The following is a 24,002-nucleotide window of genomic DNA, read 5'->3' on the forward strand; positions in this document are numbered from 1 at the left end:
GTAGTAAAGTAAGGGCGAAATGATACTTGCCCTAGCATCAGCTAGTTGCGATAGCCATCGCCCTGTTCATCCTTCGCACCAAGGGGAGTCCTTTGATGAAAGCCTCCTATAGTATCTTCGATGCTATCCGATGGAGGGGCTAGCGTTCAAAAGATTCAAAGAAAGCCACAAGGCGGTCGATGTCCTTTTGACTGTCCCGCTTGTTCATTTCCTCAATTCCGTGAGTCCAACTCTCAGGCGGCAGACAAACTTGAGGACGGCGAGAGGAGTCGCCGTTGGTCGAGATGGTCGTGTCATAACATGGAATATGTTCTAAACGAAGAAAGCAAACAATTTCAAACAAGCTACCACGGTAGCGGTCAGTGACGTCGCCCTTGAGGAAGTAGACATGAATAAACCTGGCGATCAAGTGCAATACTGCAGGATGCGCTATGATCGCTGCTCTCCCGAAATTTAGAGCTTTAACGGAAAGGCAGCCTACGGATCCGTTTTCGAAGTCCGGTGCGGGAAAGATCAGCGGACCACTGAAGGCATCGGCTTGTCCCTGAGGACTCAAACTTGACCTCAAGACTTTTACGGCGTCCGGGAAGAGGCGGAAAGCTTGACAGACGGCGGACAGGGCTTGGTTACCGTCGATGGTCCCTCTAGAGTACCTGAAGATATTGGTGTAGATGTCGCTAAAAAGTTGAACAGCATCAGTGGCATTATTCTCGTTGATGGTGGTTTGGCAGGTTTCCTAAGCGTTCGAGTCAAAACCAGGGGGCCGGTCGTCGACTGCTGAATCGACAGTCTCTAAATCGAGTTCCTCTCCCAATCCGACCACGTGTGCCGTCCACGGTTCTGCAGGCACAGCCCGATCCCCTAAACAGAACAGAGTCCGCGATTTGGCGTACTCAGGCTGAGGGTTGCGTGCAAAGACCTCGTAGGCCTTGTTGAAGTCGACACGCTGGAAGAATTGCCCGTAATAGAAGATGGTATGTCCAAGATCATTTCTGATGGGATCCCAGTAGCCAGTTTTGGAGGCCCGTTGGCGGAAGTTGACGACCGCGACCGGATTATTCTCGCGCCAGGTCTTGAACATTTGACCTTGGGCCGCTTCTTCTCGAATGAAGACTTCTTCTCCACCCCAGAGGCATATGATGCGAAAATATCCAGGGAAACCGAGGCACCCCTTGCTCAGGCTTTCAGTACAACTTCTGTAGATTTTGTCGGAACGCAGGTCTTCGTGGGTGGGTTGAGGTACCAAGTACCAACAGTTGTCGTCGGGCATCTTAATAGGAATAGAAGCAGACAGCAAGAGTCGTGGCCTTCGTCTCGATGATAGAATTTTGCGGGTATTTGATAATGCCTTTGCGCGCCAATTCCTATCGTGATGATGATGATTCAAAAATCATGTTGGGAGAAGCCAAGGGGAAAGAGGCGAGTGACTCAACTGTGGCAAGATTCCAGTCAGAGTACAAAATGATTTCCTGGGTACCCGAAGGCAATATGAGAAGCAGCTGTCAATAGTCTGTAAACGCAATCCCAGGACCTTCCTTTCAGACAGAGTCTGCCTCGTGGCAAGCATTGGCGGGATGTGGTAAGTCCACTTCACTCTCTCCTTCCTGCATACTTTGTTGCGAGAAGTTTAAACACACCAGAAGGAGCATCATACAGGAGAGGCAAGGCAGTGGCTTTGGCTAACTTGTGCGATTACCTAGATGGGCCTATCTTAATGAGAGACTACGGCCGAACCGAAATGAGAACGTCGACCGCCTCGTTCCGGCGACCGTTCTGACATGCCTGAGAAGTTTGTATCTACCTCGGATCTCTAGTCCTTGGGAGAAGGTTTTCAGACAATGCACTGACTACAGATTTCAAGACTTGGTCAAATCCATCTTCTCAATGTTTGGGCTTCTGCGCCTTTGAATGAAGCATCAATTTCATAGGTTCTCACGGGATAGGGATGAGGAGCCGAGTTTCCATGGAAGATCAACTGATAGATCTCTCTCATTTTGATTCTACGTAACTCAGCCAGGTATATGATTCGGGACGCATAGGGGCTTTGATGGCACAGTGGCATAGAACACTGTCGTATTCTTCACCATCTTGATCTCATCCCGGGGTCAATGAGACCCGTGGTCCATAAGGCGTCTCATGGCCGTTTGTACCTTTTTACGAACCAGTTCCACGCAAAGACAAGGCAATGCCTCTTTGGTCTATATTTTTGGTCGTGGACATGATGATTCCAGCCCGCTGCTGAGACGCATTTGTATCGCCCAGATCCTGTTGAAGTACAATTCTTCTTCTTGCATCTCTGCTTACATGGACTCAACAAAGAGCGTTCCCTCTTTTTCACAATCAGTTACTCAGTATAATAAAGACTCATGCTCTTGCATCGAAGAACAGTCCGGGAATATTCCCCTCAAGCAACAGCAACGCACCAACATCTTCGAACCCCCAACACTCCCGGCGGCCGAAGGCCCCGCGGAAGACGTAACAACACAACAACATTCCGTGGGTCGTCGGTGATGTGGATCTCGAGACCGGGACATGGAACACGAAAAGAGACCCCTTCCTGACAAGAAAGCCACGCAAACACGTCAACACGCACGTCCCCGCCTGTCCCACCGCTCCTCCGGTCACAGTGACAGTCCCCTCCGATCTTCTCCGTAGGCTTTCCCTCTTTCTTCCTTCCATTCTCGTCCGCAACCCATGATCCATCCATGATTCGGCATCCCCCTTATCCTCCACCAAGCCAAGACCGGGGTCGATGGGGGAAAAGCACAGCAAGGCGCGTAGCCAAGCCTTCGACACCCCGGGTGACAACGTACAAGAAGTCGCAAGACTACGACATTGTCAAAAACTGGGCTTGGCTGTGTCGTCTCATGCTGCTTCAGCCGCCAAGCTCTTGTCGTCCAACTTCCACTTGGCGATCCCCCCAAAAAGTCGAGATAAAAGAGAAGCTCGGTCCAGCTTGTAAAAGCCACTGACACGATGCCAACCCTCAAGACCGCCAAGTGCAGTCAGCAAAACCGCCAAGTGGCACAAGTGACAGCCATCACTTACACTGCCTCGCTCTCGGCACTCTCAAGTTAACAGCCACATCGGAATAGCGCTCATCACCGTCGCAGCAAAGCAAGCCCTCCAGACAACATGAGAGTCACCAGGCATGAACAGTGAACCCTTGCGCAGTTGCGATTCGCAAGCTGCCTCGTTGCCGTCGCGCCATTACATTGCTCTTACGTTTTTGCTTCCTAGCATGCCCGGATACCCTGTGTCGTCTCTATTCCCTCTCAGGGAAACATCGTTTGCCGTGCCCATCTCGGTTTCATGTCCCGCCAAAGCCGCCAGCCCAGTAAGTCTATTGGACATCTTTTGTGGCTCAGAGATGCTGTTTCCCCGCTGTTCTTCCCCATCCCGTCCGTTCCCGCAAGGTGTACGGGACCCCTCTACCCATGTCGAAACAAGGATACTAGGTAGTCAACGCAACGCTCTTCGCTGCAACGACATCGTGGGAGAAAGCAGATTGATAAGAAAGCTGATTATCTTCATACGATTCCTGCCGTCTCTAAAACGCCAAGTTTACTCTTGTCCCTACATTTCCCGCATATTTTTCATCATATCCTTAGTATTGCTCACGCCTTTTCCCTATATTTTCCCTTCTTCTCCATCGTCTATCCCTCCATCCCCGTCATGCAGAGTTTCGCCCGCTCGAGATTTCAGTCTCCGTGACGTCTGCCGTCTCCTTCTTCGTCCTCAACAGGATGTCCTTGAGCGTCCTCTTCTGGGGCTTCTTTGAGAGTCTCTCGTACAGCGGCTTGTGCTCCTCATGAGGATCGTGAACCTCGCTGTAGTCGACATGGACGAAGGCTCTTTCGACATCAGACAAACCTAGCAGCGTCCAAAAAGTCAGCAAAATCAAGCTCCCTTCTGTCCTTCCATCAAATCTCATCGCTAAAGGAAAGAGAGTACTTTACCTTCGACCTTTCTCTGCAGTTCCTGAGCAACGTCGTGCGAGATTCTCAGGGGCGTCGTCTCATCCATGACGATGTCAATCTCCACGTAGTAATTTTGTCCTGCGTGATACGCGCGGCACTGCTCGTGGAGTCAGAGGGGCCATTTCTCACGCATATATGTCTCTCGCTCTCTCAATTTGGTATATTCTTACAGTGTCAACTTTGAGAATCCGAGTATCGTGGGTCATGGCCATGTAAATCAGCTTCGAGACAAAGTCTCTCGGCGCCGACTTGCCGACGAGCAACCACACCTGCTCAAAGGCGTTGGACACCCAGGAGAACAAGATGAGCAGCGCAATGCAGATGGCGCCAATGGGATCCAAGTACCACACGAAGCGGTCTCCCACGACGGACATGATCAGGCCGAAGCTGTTGACCACAATGTCATTGCGGTGGTCGATCTACGGAAGGCTATTATTAGCAACAGGCGTCGTCCGAACAGACAAGCCGCCCCGGGGGGAAGGTTAAGCAACATACAAAAAACACATGCACTGAAGGGAATTTCCGGTAGGCGAAGCAGTAGATCATCAGGGAGGCCTTGGCAAAGATGGCCACACCAACGATAACGATGGGGACAATGTGCAGTTGTTCAGAGGCCCGCTTGCCCTCGCCAAGTGAGCGGCCTGACTCGACCTGTTGCGCCCCCGGATCAGCCATCTCAAACTACCAAGTCATACGTCACTTGGCGAGAAACTTACCAGAAGTTGAATGGCAACGGTTGTCATGAGAGCGCAGAATAAGATGATGCCAATCGTCTCAATCCTGGTTCGTCCCTATTATTTCATCCCCAGTCTGTCAGACCCTGCTTTGGAATTCAATTGCCAAGGGTGATAACTCACCACCGGGTACTTGTAAACGCTCGGCCGCGCCGCCATCCTTGAGGTGATGAGCATCACAAAGGATGAGACCAGATCCATCTGGGCATTTCTTGGTCAACTCAACTCCTCTAATGATGCCGCAACTCAGAAAATGATTGACTAACAAATGCGTCGGCTGCAGTGGCAAAAAGCTGGAGAATTCACGAGTCAATAGGAGTCCGTGAGCACAGGGACTTGGCTGCCCATCTTACCGACAGAGACCCAGTTGAGACGGCGGCGTAGAGCTGAATGACGAATAGGCAAAAGTTGACTGTGAAGGAGGCGTTGACGGCGAACTTGATCTTGGGACCCATTCGCGCGTCTTCAGCAACCTGCTGTCTCTCTTCATCCTCGGCACCGAGGAATTGGTCAATGAGCTCATTCTGTCGGTTGTAGAATTTCTTTAGTTTCCTCTTGTTGCCCTTGGGATGCTCAATCTTCATCTGCTTCTTGGAGACATTGTCACGACGGTGTCGACCAAAGTCGTAGGGGTCCGGCCGATAAGTGTCGACGGTAGAAGCGTCCGTGGCGTCGACGTTGGAGTACGGGCCGTCGCCGCCGCCTCTCTTGGAGGAAGTTCTGACGACGTCGCTCTTGTTGGCTGCTGTGTCGTTCGAAGTCGACACGAAGAGCCCTTCAGTCACAGCTTTGTCGTCCGTGCCAGATGGCTGAACCGGTGAGATGATGTCTGCGTTGTCCTTTAGGTGTTCATTGTGTTCCTTGTTCGCTTCAGCCTTCGAATTACTTTCCGAATGACCGACAGAGTTGCCTCGAGCTGAGGCGACTGAAGCACAATGGTCAGCGGGGACTGGTCGACGTGTGAAAGAGTGGGATGAAGTGAAGCAGTGGCCACCACGGTTGTTGGTGGTCAGTGGTCACAGAGCAGGACCGGCGGCAGGGAAATCCGATGCGAGCAGCAGTCGCACATCTCTGCGAGGATGTGATGAACCAGCCAGCAAAGTGGAAAGATAGGATAGGTGAGGCGAAGGAGAGCATAGCGGGAAGGGGTGGGAAGGGGTGTGGCCAGGAAAAAAAAAAGAGACAGAGCCGAAACCCACGTACTAGATGATGGTTGGACGCCGTCCTGAGACTCGCGTGGAGTTTGCATTTTTGGGAACTATTGAGCTGGGTTGGTTCTTGGGTGAGATGGGAAAGTAGAAAGAATAGTACAATAGTGAAGTCGATTTTGAGACTGGTAGTCGTATATTAAAAGAGAGTAGATGGCATCCTGTACGGATACGTAGTACTGTTCCTGATATCATGCCCGCCTCTCCGCAAAGTCCGGGGGGAGGGAGCCGGGCTGCAGAAGCGGCCCCTTATTTCGTTGATTATCATCATCAGTAAGCTCTTGCAAGCTTCCCGGCGGCCCTGCCCCCTTCAATGCGCACATGTTGAACGGGCTAGAACGTTGAGATTGAGAGGGGGAAACAAAAAGCACCCTGGACAATGACGGCAAGATTTGAGATGTGGTGCGTGTACAGGAGGCTTTCCCGCTCGTTTCTTGCCATTTCAACTCCACCGTTCCGCCAGTAGAGTGGTGATGATGGCGCACGAGGTGTTGATGTTCAGGGAATCAGGGGGCAGCTATTTGTGTCTTCCTTGTCAGAGACAACTCGTGCCGGTTTGACTTACAAGTGCAAGCGAGGGAGGCATACGCAGTCGGCAGGCGGAGTCGAGAGAGTCAAAGGTCATTTGGAGTCTAGCTTGGAGTCTCGGAGGGAAGAATGACAGAGGTGACCCTGCGAGGATGTTCAGAAGCAATGATTATGTCGTTCAAAGTGATGCATAGCTGACCAACAGAAGCAGGTTGCGGGATGGGAGTATGTCAGGATGATCAAGGAAAGGTCCGAGTTACGACTTACAGGTACATTGGTACACGAGGTACACGACTACGACACTGGCACAGGGCACAGTGAATGCGGCGCCGATTGGCCAGGGGCCGTGTTTCACGCACGACGGCAGACCCAGGAGCCGCGTGGGTGCACCGCAACAGGAAGCGACGAGTCCTTCTGCCAAGAGTTTGGGGCTGTTACAGAGTTTTGGGCAAAGTAGCAGCGAGTAGTAGCTGTAGCGTAATCCAAAGCCAACTGTTGGCTCTCGCCCTCTCCTCTGACTGCCTCCCTTGGCCCTCCCACAGACGGTGAGACTTCGCGAGACTTTCGATACTTCGGCACCACTTCAGAAAGACTCGGGCAGAGTTTGGAAGGCGAGAGCTGAGCGCTCGGAACAACTTGCATGTTTGTTTCAATCCGGAGCAAGAATGAACGACTCCAAGACCCAACATCCCCGCTTTTCTTCGTCTCCAACTTCTCTCTTTCAACTTCACTTCCACACACACACACACACACACACACACACATACACCTCGGTGACCGGTGACCACTCACCCACTCTCTCACATCACCAACTCGTGCCGGCTCAACTATCGGTTCACGCTCGGATACTATAGCTTTGCTTTCTTACCGTCGCCTTCAACAGCAACAACACGCGGGCCCTGTCTCCTGTCTCTCAACTGGCCTCATCTCTTGTCTCTTCTTGTCCATCTCAGACACCGACGGCTCCTCTTTTCCATCACGTCCCTTGGCTGCTTGGCTCCCCCAAGTTTTACTAGCCCTGCCTGGAAACTCATGGTGCAGATCTGTTGACGACTTCTCGGCGCCAGGATGTCATCCCATCCCATCTTGTGAGCCCATTCCAGAGAGTCATTCGTCACGCCCTCTCTCTCTCACCTCTCAGTTCTCACTATGGAGTATACACATCAGCCTCCGACTAAGCCCCGACTGCGATTGTCGCGGTGGGCTGCGAGTTGTTAGGCAAAACTTGCCCTCAGATGTTTGTCCGATATAGGAAACTCTGCACGTGAGACACTCGAGGAGTAGACCCAGAAAAGCCCCGGCAAGAAGAAGCGGAGAAGAAGCAGAAGCCGACTAGAAGCAGAACCCAGCAAGGGCAGATGGAGCCTCCAGTCAGTCACTCACTCAACCAGTCACCCATCAACCCCGTGCTACCAAGCCTGCTAAACCACCAAAGACAGCTTGGCTAACCCTTCTCTGCAGAATCGCAGCCAAGCAACCGCAGCCAAGCCAAAATCAACGACAGAATGCCATCCACTGCCGTGGGAAAAGGGGACAAGTGTGTCAGTGCTCTTGGCTACTCTCTTGGCTTTCGACGGCTTGTGCCTGTCCCGCCAAGTTTCCCCTCTCTCCGCGCCTCCAGTCAAGCCTCCCCCGCGCTTCTTCTTCGTGGGCTTCCCGGGAAGCCTCCCTAGACACCAAGAGTCAAATCGAGTTAAGAATTTTCCGACTGGCAACCCTGGCGCCAGACCCCGGGAGGCTCCCGTTTCACACAACCCAAATTTTACAAATGCCGGCGCCCCATTTTGACGCGCACCCCACGTCCATATGGTCCATATGGACCCCTTCGCGCGCTTGGCAATGACCCGATGGAAGATCGACTGTCGTCTCGTTTGGGATATTGCCCATCATCAACCATTATCAGTCCTATTTGCCAAGCGCGACGGATCTGAAGCTGTGCCGAGTCGAGACGAAAGGTTGGATCAGCCACCACCGCTTACTTACACCTACAGAGACAGAGTAGCATCCACGCCATCCAACCCCATCATCAGGTCCCATACAACTTGTTTCTTATCCGTCAGGTCGAGCCGGGCTCTCAGACTTCCCGTCTCAACTCCCTCCGGCAAATCATGCTATAACAAACAACATCGGATCCGGTCAGCGGCCGGGATCATCGATGCTAGACACAAGTTGGGTCTCAGGCACGCCGCACCGCACCAAGTTGCTCGACTCGACTTGACCGCGGTCGACTTAGCCTACCTTTCCGCTCCCGCCGTCGTCCTCGCCCCCATACGGATACACACGGTTGTTGCCCACGGTGAACCTTGTTCCCGTTCAGGTCCTCCCGCTTCCCGCTTCCCGCGAGGCGGACGCTAAGGCCACGTCCCCCCATCACGAACCCACCAAGGCTCAACCCTCAGCTGCCTCATCCTTGGCAACGTCTTCTATTTCTGAATCGGCTGGGTGGCACAGGGACCGCTGTCCCATGTCAACGTTTATTCTTTCCCTACCCGCTTGTACACGGGCTGCATTGCGCGGGCTGTCATAGGAAGCATATTAAAGCGAGTCGAGCCCAGACTTTGACCAAGATTTCCCTTTCGCCCATCATCAGAGCGTCTGTTGTCGTTCTATGCTTTTATCGCCCGTTTCTTCCTTCCGTTTTTTCCTTTCTCTTCGTTTCCACTCCTTTTTTGTTTTCCTTGCTCTCAAACCTACGACAGCCGGGGCCAGATCAGCATTTTCGTCTGTTCTCTAACTGAAGCTGCGGGACAGCTTCTCATGTCCCCTTGTTCTCAGTTGCCTTCGCTTTACGAATGAGTCCTTGTCAGTAGGCGGCCCCGGATTATTTGGCTGCCTTTTTCCTTCTCGAACCCTCCTTATCTTTTATTTCAGGATTGCCAATCAAGCAGCAATCCTCTTTTGAGCGACAAATACCAGATTTTTTGTAATCAAGATGGACGGAATGAAAGAGCCCAAGCCCCAGTGTGGCGCTAAGAAGGGTGGTCAATCGGCTGAGTATGATGTTGGCCTTCACGTTGCTGGTCTTTGTAAGTTGGCCCCAAAACACTTTCCACTGGTGTCTTATCAATTTGGCTAACTTGGCGCAGTTTTGGTCTTGGCCTTTTCCATCTTTGGTATGCGATATGAACAAACGAAACGAGTCCTTTCGCGGGTCAACGTACTAACAAGACCGTTCCAGGCGCTGGCTTCCCAGTTGTGGCCAAGAAGGTCAAGTGGATGAAGGTTCCTCCCAAGGTCTTCTTCGCATGCAAGCATTTCGGTACAGGCGTGCTCATCGCGACGGCGTTTGTGCATGTAGGTTGTTTTGGCTCATTTAGTTGCACAGAACTAACACGGCACAGCTGCTTCCCACCGCCTTCGGCAATCTCATGAACCCGTGCCTCCCGGATCTCTTCACCGACGACTACCCACCTCTTCCAGGTGCCATCATGATGGGATCCATGTTCATTCTGTTCAGTATCGAGATGTGGATCAATGCCAAGATTGGCGGCCATTCCCACGGAGGACCTACTGGTGATGTGATGCACGACCACGGTCACGGAGCCGTCCAGCCTGCCCGGCCTCCTCGTTATGGCCGCAACAGCTTCGATGCCGAGGCAGACAGCATTGACTTTGAGAAGCGAGTCGCACAGCGCGCGTACGACGACGAGAAGTCACGCTTCCCTGCGCCTTACTCGGAGACTGTGTATGGAGCGCCACCACCCGCCAACACCAACTTGTCCGACTCTGACATGCCGCCTTGGTTCGTCGTTTTCTACGAGCAGTATGTGCGCCAGCGTATGGAGATGATGAACATGATCCGAACCACCCAGGAGAAGCAGACGTCGTCGCAGGTTGCTGTTACGGAGGTCAAGCAGGAAGATCCGTTTTATGATGCCGAGGGTCAACAGGTTGACCCCGCTGTGTATCGCAAGATGTCTCTCAACATTACCATGCTTGAAGGTGGTATCCTGTTCCACTCAGTGTTTGTCGGCATGACCATCTCCATCACTATTGATGGTTTCATCATTCTGCTCGTCGCTATCCTGTTCCACCAAATGTTTGAGGGTCTTGGTCTCGGTTCCCGTATTGCCGCTGTGCCGTACCCCAAGGGCAGCATTCGCCCCTGGGTATTAGTCGTCGCTTTTGGCACCACAGCCCCCATCGGACAGGCCATCGGACTTCTCACCCGCAGCAGTTACGATCCCGACAGTGCGTTCGGTCTCATCATCGTCGGTGTATTCAACGCCATGTGAGTTGTTCAGTCCGTTCGTAATAAACCTCGGCTAATGTGACTTAGATCCTCTGGCTTGCTGCTCTACGCTGCTCTCGTCGATCTTTTGGCCGAAGATTTCCTCTCAGAGGAGGCCAACCGCCTTCTTTCCAACAAGCAAAAGATTACTGCCTTTTGCTACGTTCTCGCCGGAGGTTAGTAATATCCGTGAAACATTTTTGCATGTAAACACCACTGACATACTACTAGCTGCGGGCATGTCAATTGTCGGTATCTTCGCCTAAGTCCTTACCGATACCCCCAGGAAGCAAACTTCCTCCACACTCCTCGATCAGTCTCACGCGAGGGCACAAAACACCCAGTCCGGGCCAGTCACGCAATCAGTTTACACGGCTCGCCGGAACGCCGAGGCTAACTTCAGCCGATGAACTCCGAACTCGACAGGACTTTGATAGCAGAGATGAACGCTCGTTATCTTTCAAATGCTGCGCCGGATTTTGTCTCACGGGTCGTGAGGAGACGGACTGTTTCTAACTACCTATCAACAGCAACTCTCACAAAATCTACCACATTCGTTTTTTTTCTTGCCATCGCTATTCCCAGCACCATTTGTAGCCAGGGATTTTGTACAATAGTAGTGATGTGGCGTGCGTTGTCAAGAACTTGTCTGGCACGCAAGGCACAGCGAGTGCATACTGGCAACAGGCAATATTGTTTGGGAGATTTTACTTTTTCTGGGAAAGTCTACATTGAGCATTACAAAGGTGTTAAAACTAATGATAAATTATGGGCATACAACATATCACGAGTCTTATGAGAAAAGACGTGGAGGGCACTTGTACGATAGGGTTGCCCGAAAGGGTCGGGCATTACATTACTAGACTGCATCAAATATTACAACATCTTTATAACATTGTCAGTCCGAACGCTGTCCCCTGTGCCTATCTAATTCGATCGTTTCCTCCAGCCATGGATTTCTAAGCGGTCACACCATGGCTTACGGACCCATCAAAGCCCGTCTCCGATCATACCATGAGAGACGATCTACAGCCCCGTGTAAATATTGGGCCTTTGCAGACTTGGAGAAGACAGATGAAGACGGAAGAGACAGACGAAAGGGATTAAGTAGCCGAACAAGAGCTCGATTAGACTTTCTTACCCAGGCTTATTGGCGTCTGAAATAAAGCAGTACTGGTAACAGCGCGTGTCGATAAGGAGGAGGAGGGATCGAGAAATAGAGAGCGAGAGAGAAACGGGGAAGAAAAGACAAGATGCCAAGCAGCTTCACAACAGAAGCAGATAGCGGAAACGAAAAGAAGAAGACTGGGCAAGCTCAAGAGAAGTACCAAGAGACCAAGAGACGAAAGGCGACGTTGAGAAAGGGTTGCCGAAGTTTAGTGTGTGCCAGGCATGACCCGTGATGCAACCATGTTTGCATGGGCGGTGTGGGATGCCAGGCTGCTAGACACGGCTGACCTTGGAAACGAAACCAGCCTTGCCTTTTTTTTTTTTCGTGGTCATTTTTCCTTTTCTTGCTTTACGTGTAGGTACGTTGTTTTACGCTTCTCTGCCTCTCTTCTTTTTTTGTTTCTCTGTGTCTTTAGACCGTGGACGTGACCTGCCGCCGCCTGTCCCTGCATATCAAAGATGTCAGAGAGAGGGGGGAGGGACCTGGGGTGTTATGTTTTAACCATGTTCTGTATAAGGTTATTACACGGGCCGGAGGATTGCTGCATTGTTGAAAGGCAAGGCAAGGGCTGGGGGAGGAAAGGGAAGAGGGAAAGCGGAAAGGCGTGTTTGTGTGCAGTGGTGCATTCCTGTGAGGGTGAGGGTTTGGTGATGCATGCATGCGTGCAGGGCCGGGCTTCCCGCGCGACTACTGCAAGGGGCATGCTTCGCACTCCATGGGATCGTTGATGATGATTCTTCTTCTGCTGTTGGGTGTTGGTTGCTGCTGTTGTGGATGATGTTGCAAGGCAGGTAGGCAGGCACCCTAGAGTTGGACATGGGAGGGTTGTCGAGGATGGCCGAGGTAGCGGGGGTTCAGAGGGGGGATGGTGTCACTGGTGAAGCTATTAATATGAACCCCAGACAGACATCTGAGGCGGCGGAGGGGAGGCTCAAAACTCCAGACGAAAAGAAGGAGGTGTAGTGTAGGGCCGGGGGGGGGGGGCACAGAGAGTTGGGTTACATGCGGACGGATGAATGGGGGAAAGGGGGGGAACGTTGGTTGGGTTTGAGGTTTGGCTGCGCTGCGCTGCTGCAGACTGCACTGCGGAAGTATGCGGCGCACAAGGAAAGCGGCGAGCGCTTATCAGGCAAGGTAAGGTCACGATGACGATGGACGGGTGGTGGTTGCGGTTCTAGAAGTTTTGAGTCGTTGTTTCTTGTTGTCTCTTCTCATGCACGCTTTGCTTCTTGCCTTGAGGTGCGCATACCGCATCTCTGCAGATCTTGCCTTACGCTGTGGCTTGCCTTAGGTGCATACCTGCATTACCTGCAGAGGCACAGACTACTGCAGGCACTCGCCGGCGGCCGAATGCACCGCGGCTTGAACCTTTTTGATCCTTTATGAAGAACAGAAAATAAAAACGTCCCGAGAGGCGTTATGCAAAGAAGGTATGTGTGCAGTAGTCTCGTGATGAGAAGCCTAGGAAGGTTTTCCGACGATCTGGGGATACCTAACTTTACAGAGGGCTATGTAAGAAAGGATAAAAAGAGGAGGGGAAAACGTGAGATTGGCTTTGCTTGGCAGGCGTCACTTTTTTTTTGGCCTTGCTAAAAAAGGGATCTAATCTTATACGAGTGCCCGATTCTGAGGTTAACCTCATGGAAGATGAAAAGCTTATGAGATGCTTTTCGGGTGCTTGTTTGGAAGGATGAAGCGGGAATCCGGAGTTTGCCAAGGATTCACCTGTCTCTAAGCATGGCCACAATACGCATCGTGCACAACTCTCTCCCCACACACATGAAAGTATGTGACTAGTACGTCAAATGGGGCGAGCGAAACGTTTCTGTCTATGAGAAGAAATGGAGAATAAGTAAAGAAGTGAGGGAAAAAACGACGGAAATAATGGGAAAATCCCAATGACTGACCAAGACCGTGCATCTATCCTACATCCGTTATTCGGTTTCCTTCGGGCGGTTTGAGGGCTGTCTGCGGGATGACTATGACCTCCTACCTAGGCCACCCCCCGCCCCCGCTTCCCTTTGTGCCAGGATCGAGGTTCGAAGGTTTCGAGTCGAGCGCGCCAGAGAATGAGAAAACAAAAGACGGGCAACTCGTCACGAGGCAAAAGGGAGGCAGGCAGGCTGAAGGGTGTGTGTATCAGAAAACGACGGTGAGATGGGTGGATGGATGGTGGGCACTTGCTTTTACAAATACGAAAAAGTCTTGGCACGTGTATGATAATCGCCCGATGAGCACGGAAACCGTTCGTAACGACATATTACCTGTACAAAACATATAAGATAATTATTCCAAAGAAGCAAAAGTTGACGACAAATACAATTCGAGCAAAAAGGGGGTTGCATTTCATGTAGTACCAAAAGACAAAATGTCATGCGGCTTACGACGACCAAGTCGTGCCGGATGCAACGGTATAGTACCTCAGTTACTGTGGTATATGGCTGGCCTTCCGAAAGGAAGATTTTCATCCGGTGTTCGAGCCAGAGATCCGGCCAACCATCCCCCGTCCAGGCAGAAGGCTCGGGCTGGTGACACAGAGATCGGAGGCTACAGAGGGTTGGTGCGTGGCAGTGATGGTGTGGTGTGATGATGTGCTGATTTGACGGGCATCTGACAAGACGAGAAACCTGGGAAGATGGAAGACCTGCTACCTCTTGTTCTGCACCGACCATCAGCTAGTTACCAGAGGGAAGGGGGGAGGGGGGTGTGTGAGGAACGAAACAGAAACTCGAACCGGGAGGTCGAGAGGCCGCATGGACGTTGTTAAGCAAGTAGAGGACAGAAAGGTTTGCCTGTGGGAGGATGTTGCATTCCGTCATTTTTTCTTCGAGGTGTGCGTGCGAGAGTGTGCGAGTGTGAAGTGTGTGTGTGTGTGTGTGTGTGTGTGTGTGTGTGTGGCAATTTCAGGCAAGACTTGCCTGAAGGGGGCCTTTCGGTATTTCCTTCTTCGTCTTCTTCTTTTCTTAGCAAAGACACAAGACAGAAGAGAAATCTTGAGATGAAGAGGCGGGGCTGGAGGTTTTTTTTTGCGATGAGATTTCCGAATCTGGTAGACAGGCAACCAGTCGGCAAACATGCCTTTTTTCTTTTTCTAAAATAGCTTTTTAGGTTGTGCTGCCCCATGGGAAAAGATTGCCAAAGGTCTTGTAAAGTCTACTTTGAGAGACACAGAAGTGTTCAAGATGACACGTTTTTCGTCGGCAGGTGCGGAAGTTCGTGGCGTGCCTCATTTGGGTGAGGTACTATCATCACACTCGTCGAGATAGGAGAGCAGATGAGTCGAGACGAAATTCGCTCCCGAAGCTAGAGATGAGAACGAGTGCTTCTGAGAGAGTGGAGCTGCTGATATAGGCTGAGTGTCAAACTGTTCGGTGACGTGTCTGCCACGGCTTTTCTTACCCTGGGATAACAAGCAGTTGATATGATCTGGCTCAGTAGCTCCAAAGAGGTTGGCTTGTGCTCTAGGAACTTTCTGCTCCGTCTTGCCAGAGTTCCCCCTTTGAAAATTCAATGTCTATACTGGACAGAAGCAGACCTAATCTGCAAAGTTCGATTGGCGTTGCATAGAGCGAGTTCGCAGATGGAAGGTTTGGACGACTTTGAATGGATGTGATGATGTGGCAGAGAGGAGGGCAATACACTTCAAGACCATGATCATTGAGTTTTCAGGCATCAACTTTGACATCAACTTTGAAGAAGACAAATCCTTTGCGCTCGTTCAACAGCCTTGGCCTATTGTGCTATTGCCTTCAAATATGACACAGAACTAACCCAGGTGAGATGAGACTGCTCTACCGTTATTTTACTTCTAAACGCTTCGGGGAGGATCGCCGAGACTAGAAAGCAGAGAGTTGGGCAGGCCGTTCCTAGGATTAAACAGTAATACCAGTAACGCTCTTCTTGGAATTAACTCTACTCGTCACATAGTTTGGCGCCTTGTTAAGTGTCTTCTGAGCGAGTACTCTAGTTCACCATTGTTCGGCGACGTGGGAGGCTAGTCGGTCGTCAAACTTGTCGTTGAGTAACCCCATATGTCATCTTTTCATTCATCCATTACACAATATGTACATAGAAAGCGGCCAAAGGTGGCCTAGGTCATCGACTGCCGTCGAAAAACTTGACCGTAAAATGCCCTCGGGAACTGCAAATGACGAGCCCCTTAGACAACCGTCACAGTCGCATTCCCGCGGAAATCATCGCTCGAAGACCCGACAAAGACGGTGAAATCGCCCGGCTCAACGACGTACTGCAGCTTCTTATCCCACAAACCCCACGAGGAGACGGGCAGGTCAATCGAGACATCAGCGGTCTCGCCGGCCTTGATGAAGACCTTGGAGAAGCCGCGCAGCTCCTTGTTGGGCACGACGATGGAGGAGATCATGTCCTTGACGTAGACCTGGACGACCTCTGCGCCGTCGCGGGTCGAGTTGTTGGTCACCTGCACGCTAAGGGTGACGGTGTCGGTGGGGGAGACGGTGGAGGCGGAGACGGAGATGTCGTGGTAGTCGAAGGTGCTGTAGGAGAGACCGTAGCCGAACTGTGGTTGGATTTGGGTTAGAAAGACTGTCAAGAAGGAGAGGGAAAAAAAAAAAGGAGCTGTTGGATGTGTTCTTACTTCGTACAAGGGCAGAGGAGTCGACAAGACGTAGTTGCTGCCAAAGACCAAGGTCCCGTTGGCGTACTCCTTACCCGGGTTGGGCCAGGACCGGGCGGAGTTGAGATAATCGTAGTACACAGGCGTGGTACCGACATCATGCGGGAACGCGACGGAAAGCTTGCCAGAAGGGTTCACGTTTCCGTACAGGATATCCGCCAGCGCGTGACCGCCCTCCTCTCCCTGGTAGAACATCTGCACCAGCGCGCCAGCCTCGTCCGAGATCCAGGGCTCGGTAATAGGCTTTCCGGAGCTGAAGACGACGACAGTGGGCTTGCCCGTGTCGATGACGGCTTTGACGAGGCGACCCATGGCGCCGACGAGCTTGAAGTCGTGGACGTCAATGTGCTCGCCCGTGGTGGCGTTGAGGCCGGCCCAGAGCTCGTCCTGGTCGCGGGACCAGGTGCCCACGACGACGACGGCGACGTCGGCGGCCGAGGCAGCGGCGACGGCCTCGGGGAAGCCGGACTCGTCGTTGGACCAGCGCTCGGCGCCCTTTGCGTAGGTTACTGTTCCGGAGCTGGCGGCCTTGATGCCGTCGAGGGGGGTGACGCCGCGTTCCATTGCGGTGTGGATGACGTAGTCGCCGTACTGCGTGATATATTGTTAGCATGGGAAAGGCCTTATCGTATAAAGCTGCACAAAAACTTACGTTGACCAATCCGTGGGCCATGGGGCCGATAACGGCGACGTGAGCGTCCTTCTTCAGGGGCAGGGTCTCGTTGTGGTTCTCAAGCAGGATAATGCTCTCGGCGTCGAGGTCGCGGGCGATCTTGCGGTGCTCCTCTGTGTTGAGGTAGTTGAAGACCTCGTCGTCGGGGACGCCGGTGTACGGGTGTTCAAAGATGCCCGACTTGAACTTTGCGCGGAGAACGCGGGAGACGGCCGTGTCGACGACGTCCTCGGGCAGAGTGCCGTTGGCGATGAGCTCGGGGATGTACTGGAAGCTGTAGCGTCCGCCACCCATCTCGACATCGTTACCGGCAGGGAGAGACTGAAAGACTGGTGAGCAGGGTGTTGTACTAGGGAGCTAAAGAGAGGTACGTACGTTGAGGGTGATGCAAGCATCATCGGTCTCTCCGCAGACAAAGAAGGCGTTGGAAAGACGAGCGGTACCGCCAGCATCGGACTGAAAGTGTTAGTTACATTCAGTGTCCGGTGTAAAGTCAACAACTTACGATAACATAGTACTCGTAACCCCACTCCTCGCGCAAGATCTCAGTCAGCAGGTGGTGGTCTGCGACCGTGGGGACACCGTCATAGGCGTTGTACGAAGACATAATGCTCCAGGCGTCGGCGTCAAAGATGGCGCGCTTGAAGGCGGGGAGGTAGGTGGTGCGAAGCTCTCTGGGACCGCCGTGGACGGGAGCCGTGTTGACACCCTGCTCGGGGGAAGCAAAGGCGGCAAAGTGCTTGACCATGGCGCACACGCCGTTCTCCTGGAGACCCTTGGTGTAGTGGTAGCCGTACTCGCCGACCCTGGTCTGAGTTAGCTTACGACTTGGTGATGTCCTTTAGGAGTACCATCATACAAGAATGGATCCTCGCCGTAGGTCTCTTCGACACGGCCGAATCTCAGTTCGCGAGCCAAGTCAACTACGGGGGCGAAGATCTGGTTGACGCCGAGAGCCTTGGACTCGACAGCGATGACCTTGGCCATCTTCTCTACCAGCTCCGGGTTCCAAGAGCAACCGTGGGCAATGGGCGAGTTGAAGATGGTGGCGTTGAGGGCAAGGAAGCCGTGGATACCCTCGCTCTGGATGAAAGCCGGAATGCCTAGAGAGTCGGTCTCAGCATCACAGTTCTACTTGGACCCAACTGAATCAAGGAAGAGATCTCACCCAGAGTGGTGTTGTTCACCAGGTAGTCCTGAGCGACCTTTGCTCCGTAGGAAATGGTGGACACATTGGAGTAGAGACCGGTCCAGATGGAGTTGGCTCTGTTCTCGGCGGCCCAGGTCAGACCGCTTTGGTTGAAGCGGCCATCGGTCAGGTTGAGGTAGTCACGAATGTCGGCTTGGAGTAGTTGAGCCGTCTTCTCCTGGATGGTCATGCGCTTCAACAGGTCAGAGACTCTATCGTCAATGGGGGCATTCGGGTTCTTGTAAAGGGGCGAAGTGCCATTGGGGAATGTGCCGTTCTGGGCGGAGACGGCCGCGACCAGCAGCGAGGCGAAAGTCAGAGAGAACTTCATGATGTTCCGCGATCCGGGTTTCCGAGTCAATGGAACACTGGCTGGGGTGACGTTCGGCTAGAGATCCAGAGCTCAACGGAAGAAAGGGACACGATCCTGGAGACGAAGGCGAGCTGGTAGAGGGTATTAATACAGCTTCTCACAGCTCGCCTCTGGGCCCTCTCTCTACAGGCAGACTGCAGCTCGTTTGGAGCCGACATTGAGTAACCTGATTAGTGACATGATGCCCACGGCCAAGGAGCCGAAGTGAAATAGACGTAATTGCAATGGGGCAAAGGGCCGGTGAGGGGAGAGCAGCCTTCTCCGCATCGATCATATTTTATCCGTATTGCACAAAGAAAGGAAAGAAAGGAAAGAAAAAAGGGTGTACCGAGTACCCCTAGTCCCTCCCCGAAAGGCAAAAGTGAGGAGCGATGTAATGCTAATTTGCGCTCCCGCAGCGGTCTTGTCCGACATTCATTGGGCAGAAGTTTAGAAGAATGGAAGAACCCTGGGCAGTTGCTGCACATGGCCTCGCAGGGAGTGGCGGTGTTGGGACCAAGAGGAAGCGGACTGACGACAGAACAGAGCTATGAGCTGTCGAATAGCTAATTGGGATTGGCAGTGTCCTGGTTTGTATGTATGAAGCTGGCTGTGATGGCATGAGGGGAAGCCAGGAAGCCGTTGGAGATGGAAAAGTTGGAGAAATCCTGTGTCTCTTTCTCACACAGCAGGACTGGACTCAATGGAAGACGGGAGGTTGCTTCTGCCGAACCGACCGGGGGTTCCACTTGTTTGTGGAGGAGAAGGAGGCATGTGGGGAAGGAGAAAAGCGACAGGTACGTTCCTTACTCCTAAAGTACCTTACTACTAAGGTACCTTACTCCGCAAGGCAACGGCCAGCCGGGTGCTTGGCGAGTGGATCCCGAACCGGCCGGTTTCCACCAATGAAGTCCATCACGGCCCCAGCTGATCCGGACCCCGAGAACCGCCCAAATCCGACCAGTCCGGTTGAAGAACGGCAACAGCACTAACACATACGGCCCCGGGGGGAAACGGGAGGAAACCCCAAGTAAACCCCACACTAACTGCCCAGCATGGAATGGCACAAGTCACCTTGCCTTATCCATTCATCAGATCACTCACCCCCAGATCTCCGCAAAGTCACGAGTCTATGCCACATTCTGCGGCAATACTCGTTCTTCCCCTTCTCCTACAGGCTACAGACTGCCCTCATCATCCCGCTCTCCGGCCCACTTCGGATCCTGCGCCATCGGGCCGCACCCCGGGACCAATCGGTGGACGTCAATGGCTAAACATGAATCAGCGGCCTCGTCCCCGAGGCTCGCTCTATTGCGGAGTACCGGCGGGATTGCGACGATGGGATTCGCCCAATATCTCCCCGACAGCGGGACTCTGCCGTGTTGCGAGTGAGCCCTCTCTCCAAGACGACCCCTCCGATTAATCCTCCGCACGCCTCGTGCTCCAAGGAATTTTGTCGTACAAGAGACGAGATTCACTTCAGTCTTGAGCCGCTTCTCCCGGCTGAACTGTGTTCCTCTCGATTCATCACAACCGTCTTCTCTCTGTTTCGTCGTCCTTTTTGTCAGTGTGTGTGAGAGATACCCCCCCTTTCAAGGAAATCATCATGGTCCGTCTTCGCGATGGCATGTGGCTGCCCGCCGAGGGCACGGCGACAGAGTACGCAGAGGAAGTTTACTACACCACTGAGATTGAGGGTGGAAAGGGCCTCAGCTTGTTGTGCCCGACGAGAAAGATCAAGACGCGGGGTCACACTTTGAATGCGAGCACAGTCACTCTTGTAAGTCAACGACTCATACCCTCACTTTCACTCCTCACCATGAAATGCCTTTGCTCACACGCAGCAACAGGATGTCAAGGCCGAATTCGACGGCGTCATCTCAGTCGAGGCAACGCACTGGGCCGGCGCCCTCAACAAGGGCCCCCATTTTGAGCTCTTCCCCGACGGCAGACCACCAGAAGCCGAGACAAAAATCACAAAGGGCGACAAGGGCACGACGACCCTGACCTCGGGCTCGCTGTCCGCGACCATCCACCCAGACTTTGACATACAGTTCCACAGCACCGACGGCGCCAAGCGGCTGACGTCGCTCGGCAGCCGAAGCGTCGGCCTCGCCTACAACCCCGCGCCAAGCACCCCGATGCAGACGGGCGACATGCGCGACTTCAAGCACTACATGTTCACCCAGACCACCCTCGGCGTTGGCGAGACCATCCACGGCCTCGGCGAGCGCTTCGGCGCCTACAATAAAGTCGGCCAGTCCATCTCCCTCTGGAACGCCGACGGCGGCACTTCCAGCGAGCAGGCCTACAAGAACGTCTCCTTCTGGCTCAGTTCCAAGGGCTACGGCGTGTTTATCGACACGCCGGGGCGCGTGGAGCTCGAGGTCGGCAGCGAGCGCTGCAACCGCCTGCAGACCGTCGTCGAGGGCCAGCGGCTCAAGTGGTACCTGATCTACGGGCCCACCCCGAAAGACATCCTCAAGCGCTACACCACGCTCACGGGCCGCGCCGGCAAAGTACCCAGCTGGAGCTTCGGCCTGTGGCTGACGACGAGCTTTACGACGAACTACGACGAGGAGACGGTCAACACGTTCCTCGAGGGCATGAAGGCCCGCGGCTCGCCCGTCGACGTGTTCCACTATGACTGCTTCTGGATGAAGGCTTTCACGTGGACCGACTTCGTCTTTGACTCGGAGCGCTTCCCGGACCCGAAGGCGCAAATCGCCCGCCTCAAGGAGTCCGGGCTGTGCAAAAAGGTCTGCGTGTGGATCAACCCCTACATCGCGCAGCACGGCGAGGCCTTCAAAGAGGCCGCGGACAAGGGATACCTCGTCAAGCGCAAGAACGGCGACGTCTGGCAGTGGGACCTGTGGCAGGCCGGCATGGGCCTCGTGGACTTCACCAACCCGGACGCCTGCGCGTGGTACGAGGAGAAGCTCAACACCTTGTTCGACCAGGGCGTCGACGCCATCAAGACGGATTTCGGCGAGCGCATCCCGACCCTCGACGTCGAGTGGCACGACAAGACGATCGACCCGGTCAAGATGCACAACTACTATGCCTTCTCCTACAACAAGGTCGTCTACGAGGCGCTGCAGAAGCGCTACGGCGCCGACGAGGCCGTCCTCTTCGCACGCGCCGCGTGCGCCGGCACCCAGCGGTTCCCGCTCCAGTGGGGCGGCGACTGCGAGTCCACGCCCGAGGCCATGGCCGAGTCGGTCCGCGGCGGGCTCGGGCTCGGCCTCAGCGGCTTCTCGTTCTGGAGCTGCGACATCGGCGGGTTCGAGGGGTACCCGCCGCCGTGGATCTACAAGCGGTGGGTGGCCATGGGTCTGCTGTGCAGCCACAGCCGGCTGCACGGGAGCAGCTCGTACCGCGTGCCCTGGGTGATTGACGACGACGATAAGTCCGAGGAAGGGTGCTCGCAGACGCTGGCGACGTGGACGAAGCTCAAGGCGAGGCTGATGCCGTATATCTACGCGCAGGCGCAGACGGCGGTGGAGAGGGGGTTGCCGCTCTCGCTGAGGGCCATGTGCATCGAGTTCCCCGAGGACCCGACGTCGTGGTACCTCGACCGGCAGTTCATGGTCGGCGACAGCCTGCTTGCGGCGCCCATCTTTGAGGAGTCGGGCGAGGTGGAGTTTTACCTCCCCAAGGGGAAGTGGACGTCGTTCTTCTCCGGGGAGCACCGCGAGGGGCCGGGGTGGTTCAAGGAGACGCACGGGTTCGGGACGCTGCCGTTGTACGTGCGGGAGAACTCGATTCTCGTGCTGGGAGCTGAGACGGCCGTCGGCGCCGTGTATGACTACGTGAGGGACAATGAGGTGCGGCTGTACCAGGTCAAGGAGGGGGCGGCGGCGACGCTGGTGGGGAGCGACGGTAAGGAGATTGGTGTTTTGGAAGTTGGGGCGGATGGGAAGCTCAAGGATACCGTCTTGTTGAATGGCAAGATTTCCATCAAGGAGCTCTGAAGTGGTGTTGGATGGTTATGATGATGACATGGTTCGCGGACTTTTGGCCTGTTGAGTGGCACGTCATTGCTTTTGATGAATTATATGAGGCTATCTTGCATATCGGATTAGATGGCTTAGAGCCGGGCCTTTGTTTTCTAGTTCCTTGGTTTAAGTCTACTTACGATTTTCCAACAGTATTATCATCGTGATTAAGACCCCTTCCATCTGCATTCCTTCACCAATGGGTGTCCGGCCCGTCCCAGCGGAAGGGAGCAGCCAACCAAGACTTGGCGGATAGTCGGGCATCCCCCACTCGCAAGATCCCAAGCCATGGAATGAAGCTATATGCTCTACCCCGCGTCGCTTACGATGAGCCTTGGAAGTAGTAGAAGGCGTCTCCTGAGACAAGGTACATCAAGCCAACATTTCAGCACCATGTAAGTACCGAAACCCCCTCATTCCCCAAACTATCTGGATGCAATCTCCAACTTACGATGCCCCATGCAAGCAGTACCTAGATTTTTGTTCGCAGTCCGGGCCAGGGAGCCCAGGAAACTGACCAGGGGGCTCACCCCAGCCGGCTACATATTTCCCCGCGAACCACAGATCATCTCATCTCCGCACTTTCCCCCCCTCCCCCTTCCCCCCGCACATCTCGGCCCCAGATTCCCTGATTGTGTACGAAGTAGCCACTCATTCATCTCCAAGGCCGCCGCTACGTAAACCGCAGCGGTGGCCAATTCTTGTGCAAAAAGCACATGTTCGAAATAATTGACCACGAGATCATCAGAAAAATCGTTGCCTCCTTACAGGCTTAGCTTGAAGCCTCACTAGCACAGGTGGTCCCAAAAGGGGGGCAAACGAATGGAATTGCCAAGTTGTGCGATTATATGATGCAACCCATTACCCTTCCCCCCTTATATCTCGCGGGGTTACATCTATCGTACGCATATATGCAATCTATCTCGCTGTACAGATACTGTAAGCTGAACCTACAGGACCCTGGCAATACCCCTTAATATAAATCTTCTATCCAGGGCAGAATAAAATGAGATGAACCTCTTATGTGGCACCTCTGGTAGATCGAAAGCTTAAAGCTTTTCGGATAGAAGGTGGGTGGATTGCATAAGAACCCCCAGGTATATTCGCTAGACTTCCATATGGGAGATCTGAATTCAACAAGGTATTCCCCCCTTCGGTTTCGGGAGCCGAACGGGACCTTCCGTCGGCTTGTATCCCTTTCCCATTCTCCCCGGATGGCCCCCCTAACCGCTCGATCAGACTGGGTGAACCGAATCACCCCTCTCCAGGTTCCGACTACTGTAT

The 24,002-nt window shown here is 53.6% G+C and overlaps 7 protein-coding genes across 7 annotated transcripts; 2 read left to right on the forward strand and 5 right to left on the reverse strand.

The window, feature by feature from the left end:
- Positions 1-37: 37 nt before the first annotated feature.
- On the reverse strand, positions 38-1,993 carry CLUP02_00262 (uncharacterized protein; the record flags this gene model as incomplete). The annotated part of the gene is made up of 6 exons (XM_049279314.1): positions 38-106; positions 170-709; positions 776-1,364; positions 1,434-1,604; positions 1,747-1,847; positions 1,937-1,993. The coding sequence occupies 6 exons, from the start codon at positions 1,991-1,993 to the stop codon at positions 38-40; spliced, it is 1,527 nt and encodes a 508-aa protein (XP_049135271.1).
- Positions 1,994-3,673: 1,680 nt separating this feature from the next.
- CLUP02_00263 (cation efflux family protein) lies at positions 3,674-5,963 on the reverse strand (the record flags this gene model as incomplete). The annotated part of the gene is made up of 9 exons (XM_049279315.1): positions 3,674-3,873; positions 3,960-4,077; positions 4,151-4,399; positions 4,476-4,631; positions 4,697-4,771; positions 4,838-4,915; positions 4,981-5,007; positions 5,068-5,639; positions 5,918-5,963. 9 exons carry the CDS (start codon positions 5,961-5,963, stop codon positions 3,674-3,676), a joined length of 1,521 nt encoding a protein of 506 aa, XP_049135272.1.
- A 150-nt stretch (positions 5,964-6,113) lies between these two features.
- On the reverse strand, positions 6,114-7,535 carry CLUP02_00264 (uncharacterized protein; the record flags this gene model as incomplete). Its single annotated transcript, XM_049279316.1, has 8 exons — positions 6,114-6,294; positions 6,375-6,439; positions 6,488-6,594; positions 6,654-6,744; positions 6,820-7,180; positions 7,243-7,249; positions 7,319-7,367; positions 7,431-7,535. 8 exons carry the CDS (start codon positions 7,533-7,535, stop codon positions 6,114-6,116), a joined length of 966 nt encoding a protein of 321 aa, XP_049135273.1.
- Positions 7,536-8,265: 730 nt separating this feature from the next.
- CLUP02_00265 (ZIP Zinc transporter) lies at positions 8,266-11,091 on the forward strand (the record flags this gene model as incomplete). Its single annotated transcript, XM_049279317.1, has 11 exons — positions 8,266-8,706; positions 8,768-8,892; positions 8,978-9,043; positions 9,150-9,217; positions 9,354-9,476; positions 9,537-9,563; positions 9,629-9,738; positions 9,792-10,681; positions 10,730-10,857; positions 10,913-10,929; positions 10,999-11,091. 11 exons carry the CDS (start codon positions 8,266-8,268, stop codon positions 11,089-11,091), a joined length of 2,088 nt encoding a protein of 695 aa, XP_049135274.1.
- A 1,251-nt stretch (positions 11,092-12,342) lies between these two features.
- CLUP02_00266 (uncharacterized protein) lies at positions 12,343-12,555 on the reverse strand (the record flags this gene model as incomplete). The annotated part of the gene is made up of 1 exon (XM_049279318.1): positions 12,343-12,555. The coding sequence occupies one exon, from the start codon at positions 12,553-12,555 to the stop codon at positions 12,343-12,345; it is 213 nt and encodes a 70-aa protein (XP_049135275.1).
- A 3,456-nt stretch (positions 12,556-16,011) lies between these two features.
- Positions 16,012-18,699, reverse strand: CLUP02_00267 (glycosyl hydrolase family 3; the record flags this gene model as incomplete). Its single annotated transcript, XM_049279319.1, has 7 exons — positions 16,012-16,389; positions 16,468-17,097; positions 17,159-17,500; positions 17,555-17,635; positions 17,685-17,985; positions 18,039-18,282; positions 18,348-18,699. The coding sequence occupies 7 exons, from the start codon at positions 18,697-18,699 to the stop codon at positions 16,012-16,014; spliced, it is 2,328 nt and encodes a 775-aa protein (XP_049135276.1).
- Positions 18,700-19,206: 507 nt separating this feature from the next.
- CLUP02_00268 (glycosyl hydrolase family 31) lies at positions 19,207-22,694 on the forward strand (the record flags this gene model as incomplete). Its single annotated transcript, XM_049279320.1, has 6 exons — positions 19,207-19,277; positions 19,346-19,517; positions 19,648-19,976; positions 20,006-20,230; positions 20,299-20,500; positions 20,571-22,694. The coding sequence occupies 6 exons, from the start codon at positions 19,207-19,209 to the stop codon at positions 22,692-22,694; spliced, it is 3,123 nt and encodes a 1,040-aa protein (XP_049135277.1).
- Between the last annotated feature and the right edge of the window lie 1,308 nt (positions 22,695-24,002).

The sequence above is a fragment of the Colletotrichum lupini genome, chromosome 1, assembly GCF_023278565.1.
Source record: "Colletotrichum lupini chromosome 1, complete sequence".
Taxonomy (NCBI): Eukaryota; Fungi; Ascomycota; class Sordariomycetes; order Glomerellales; family Glomerellaceae; genus Colletotrichum; species Colletotrichum lupini.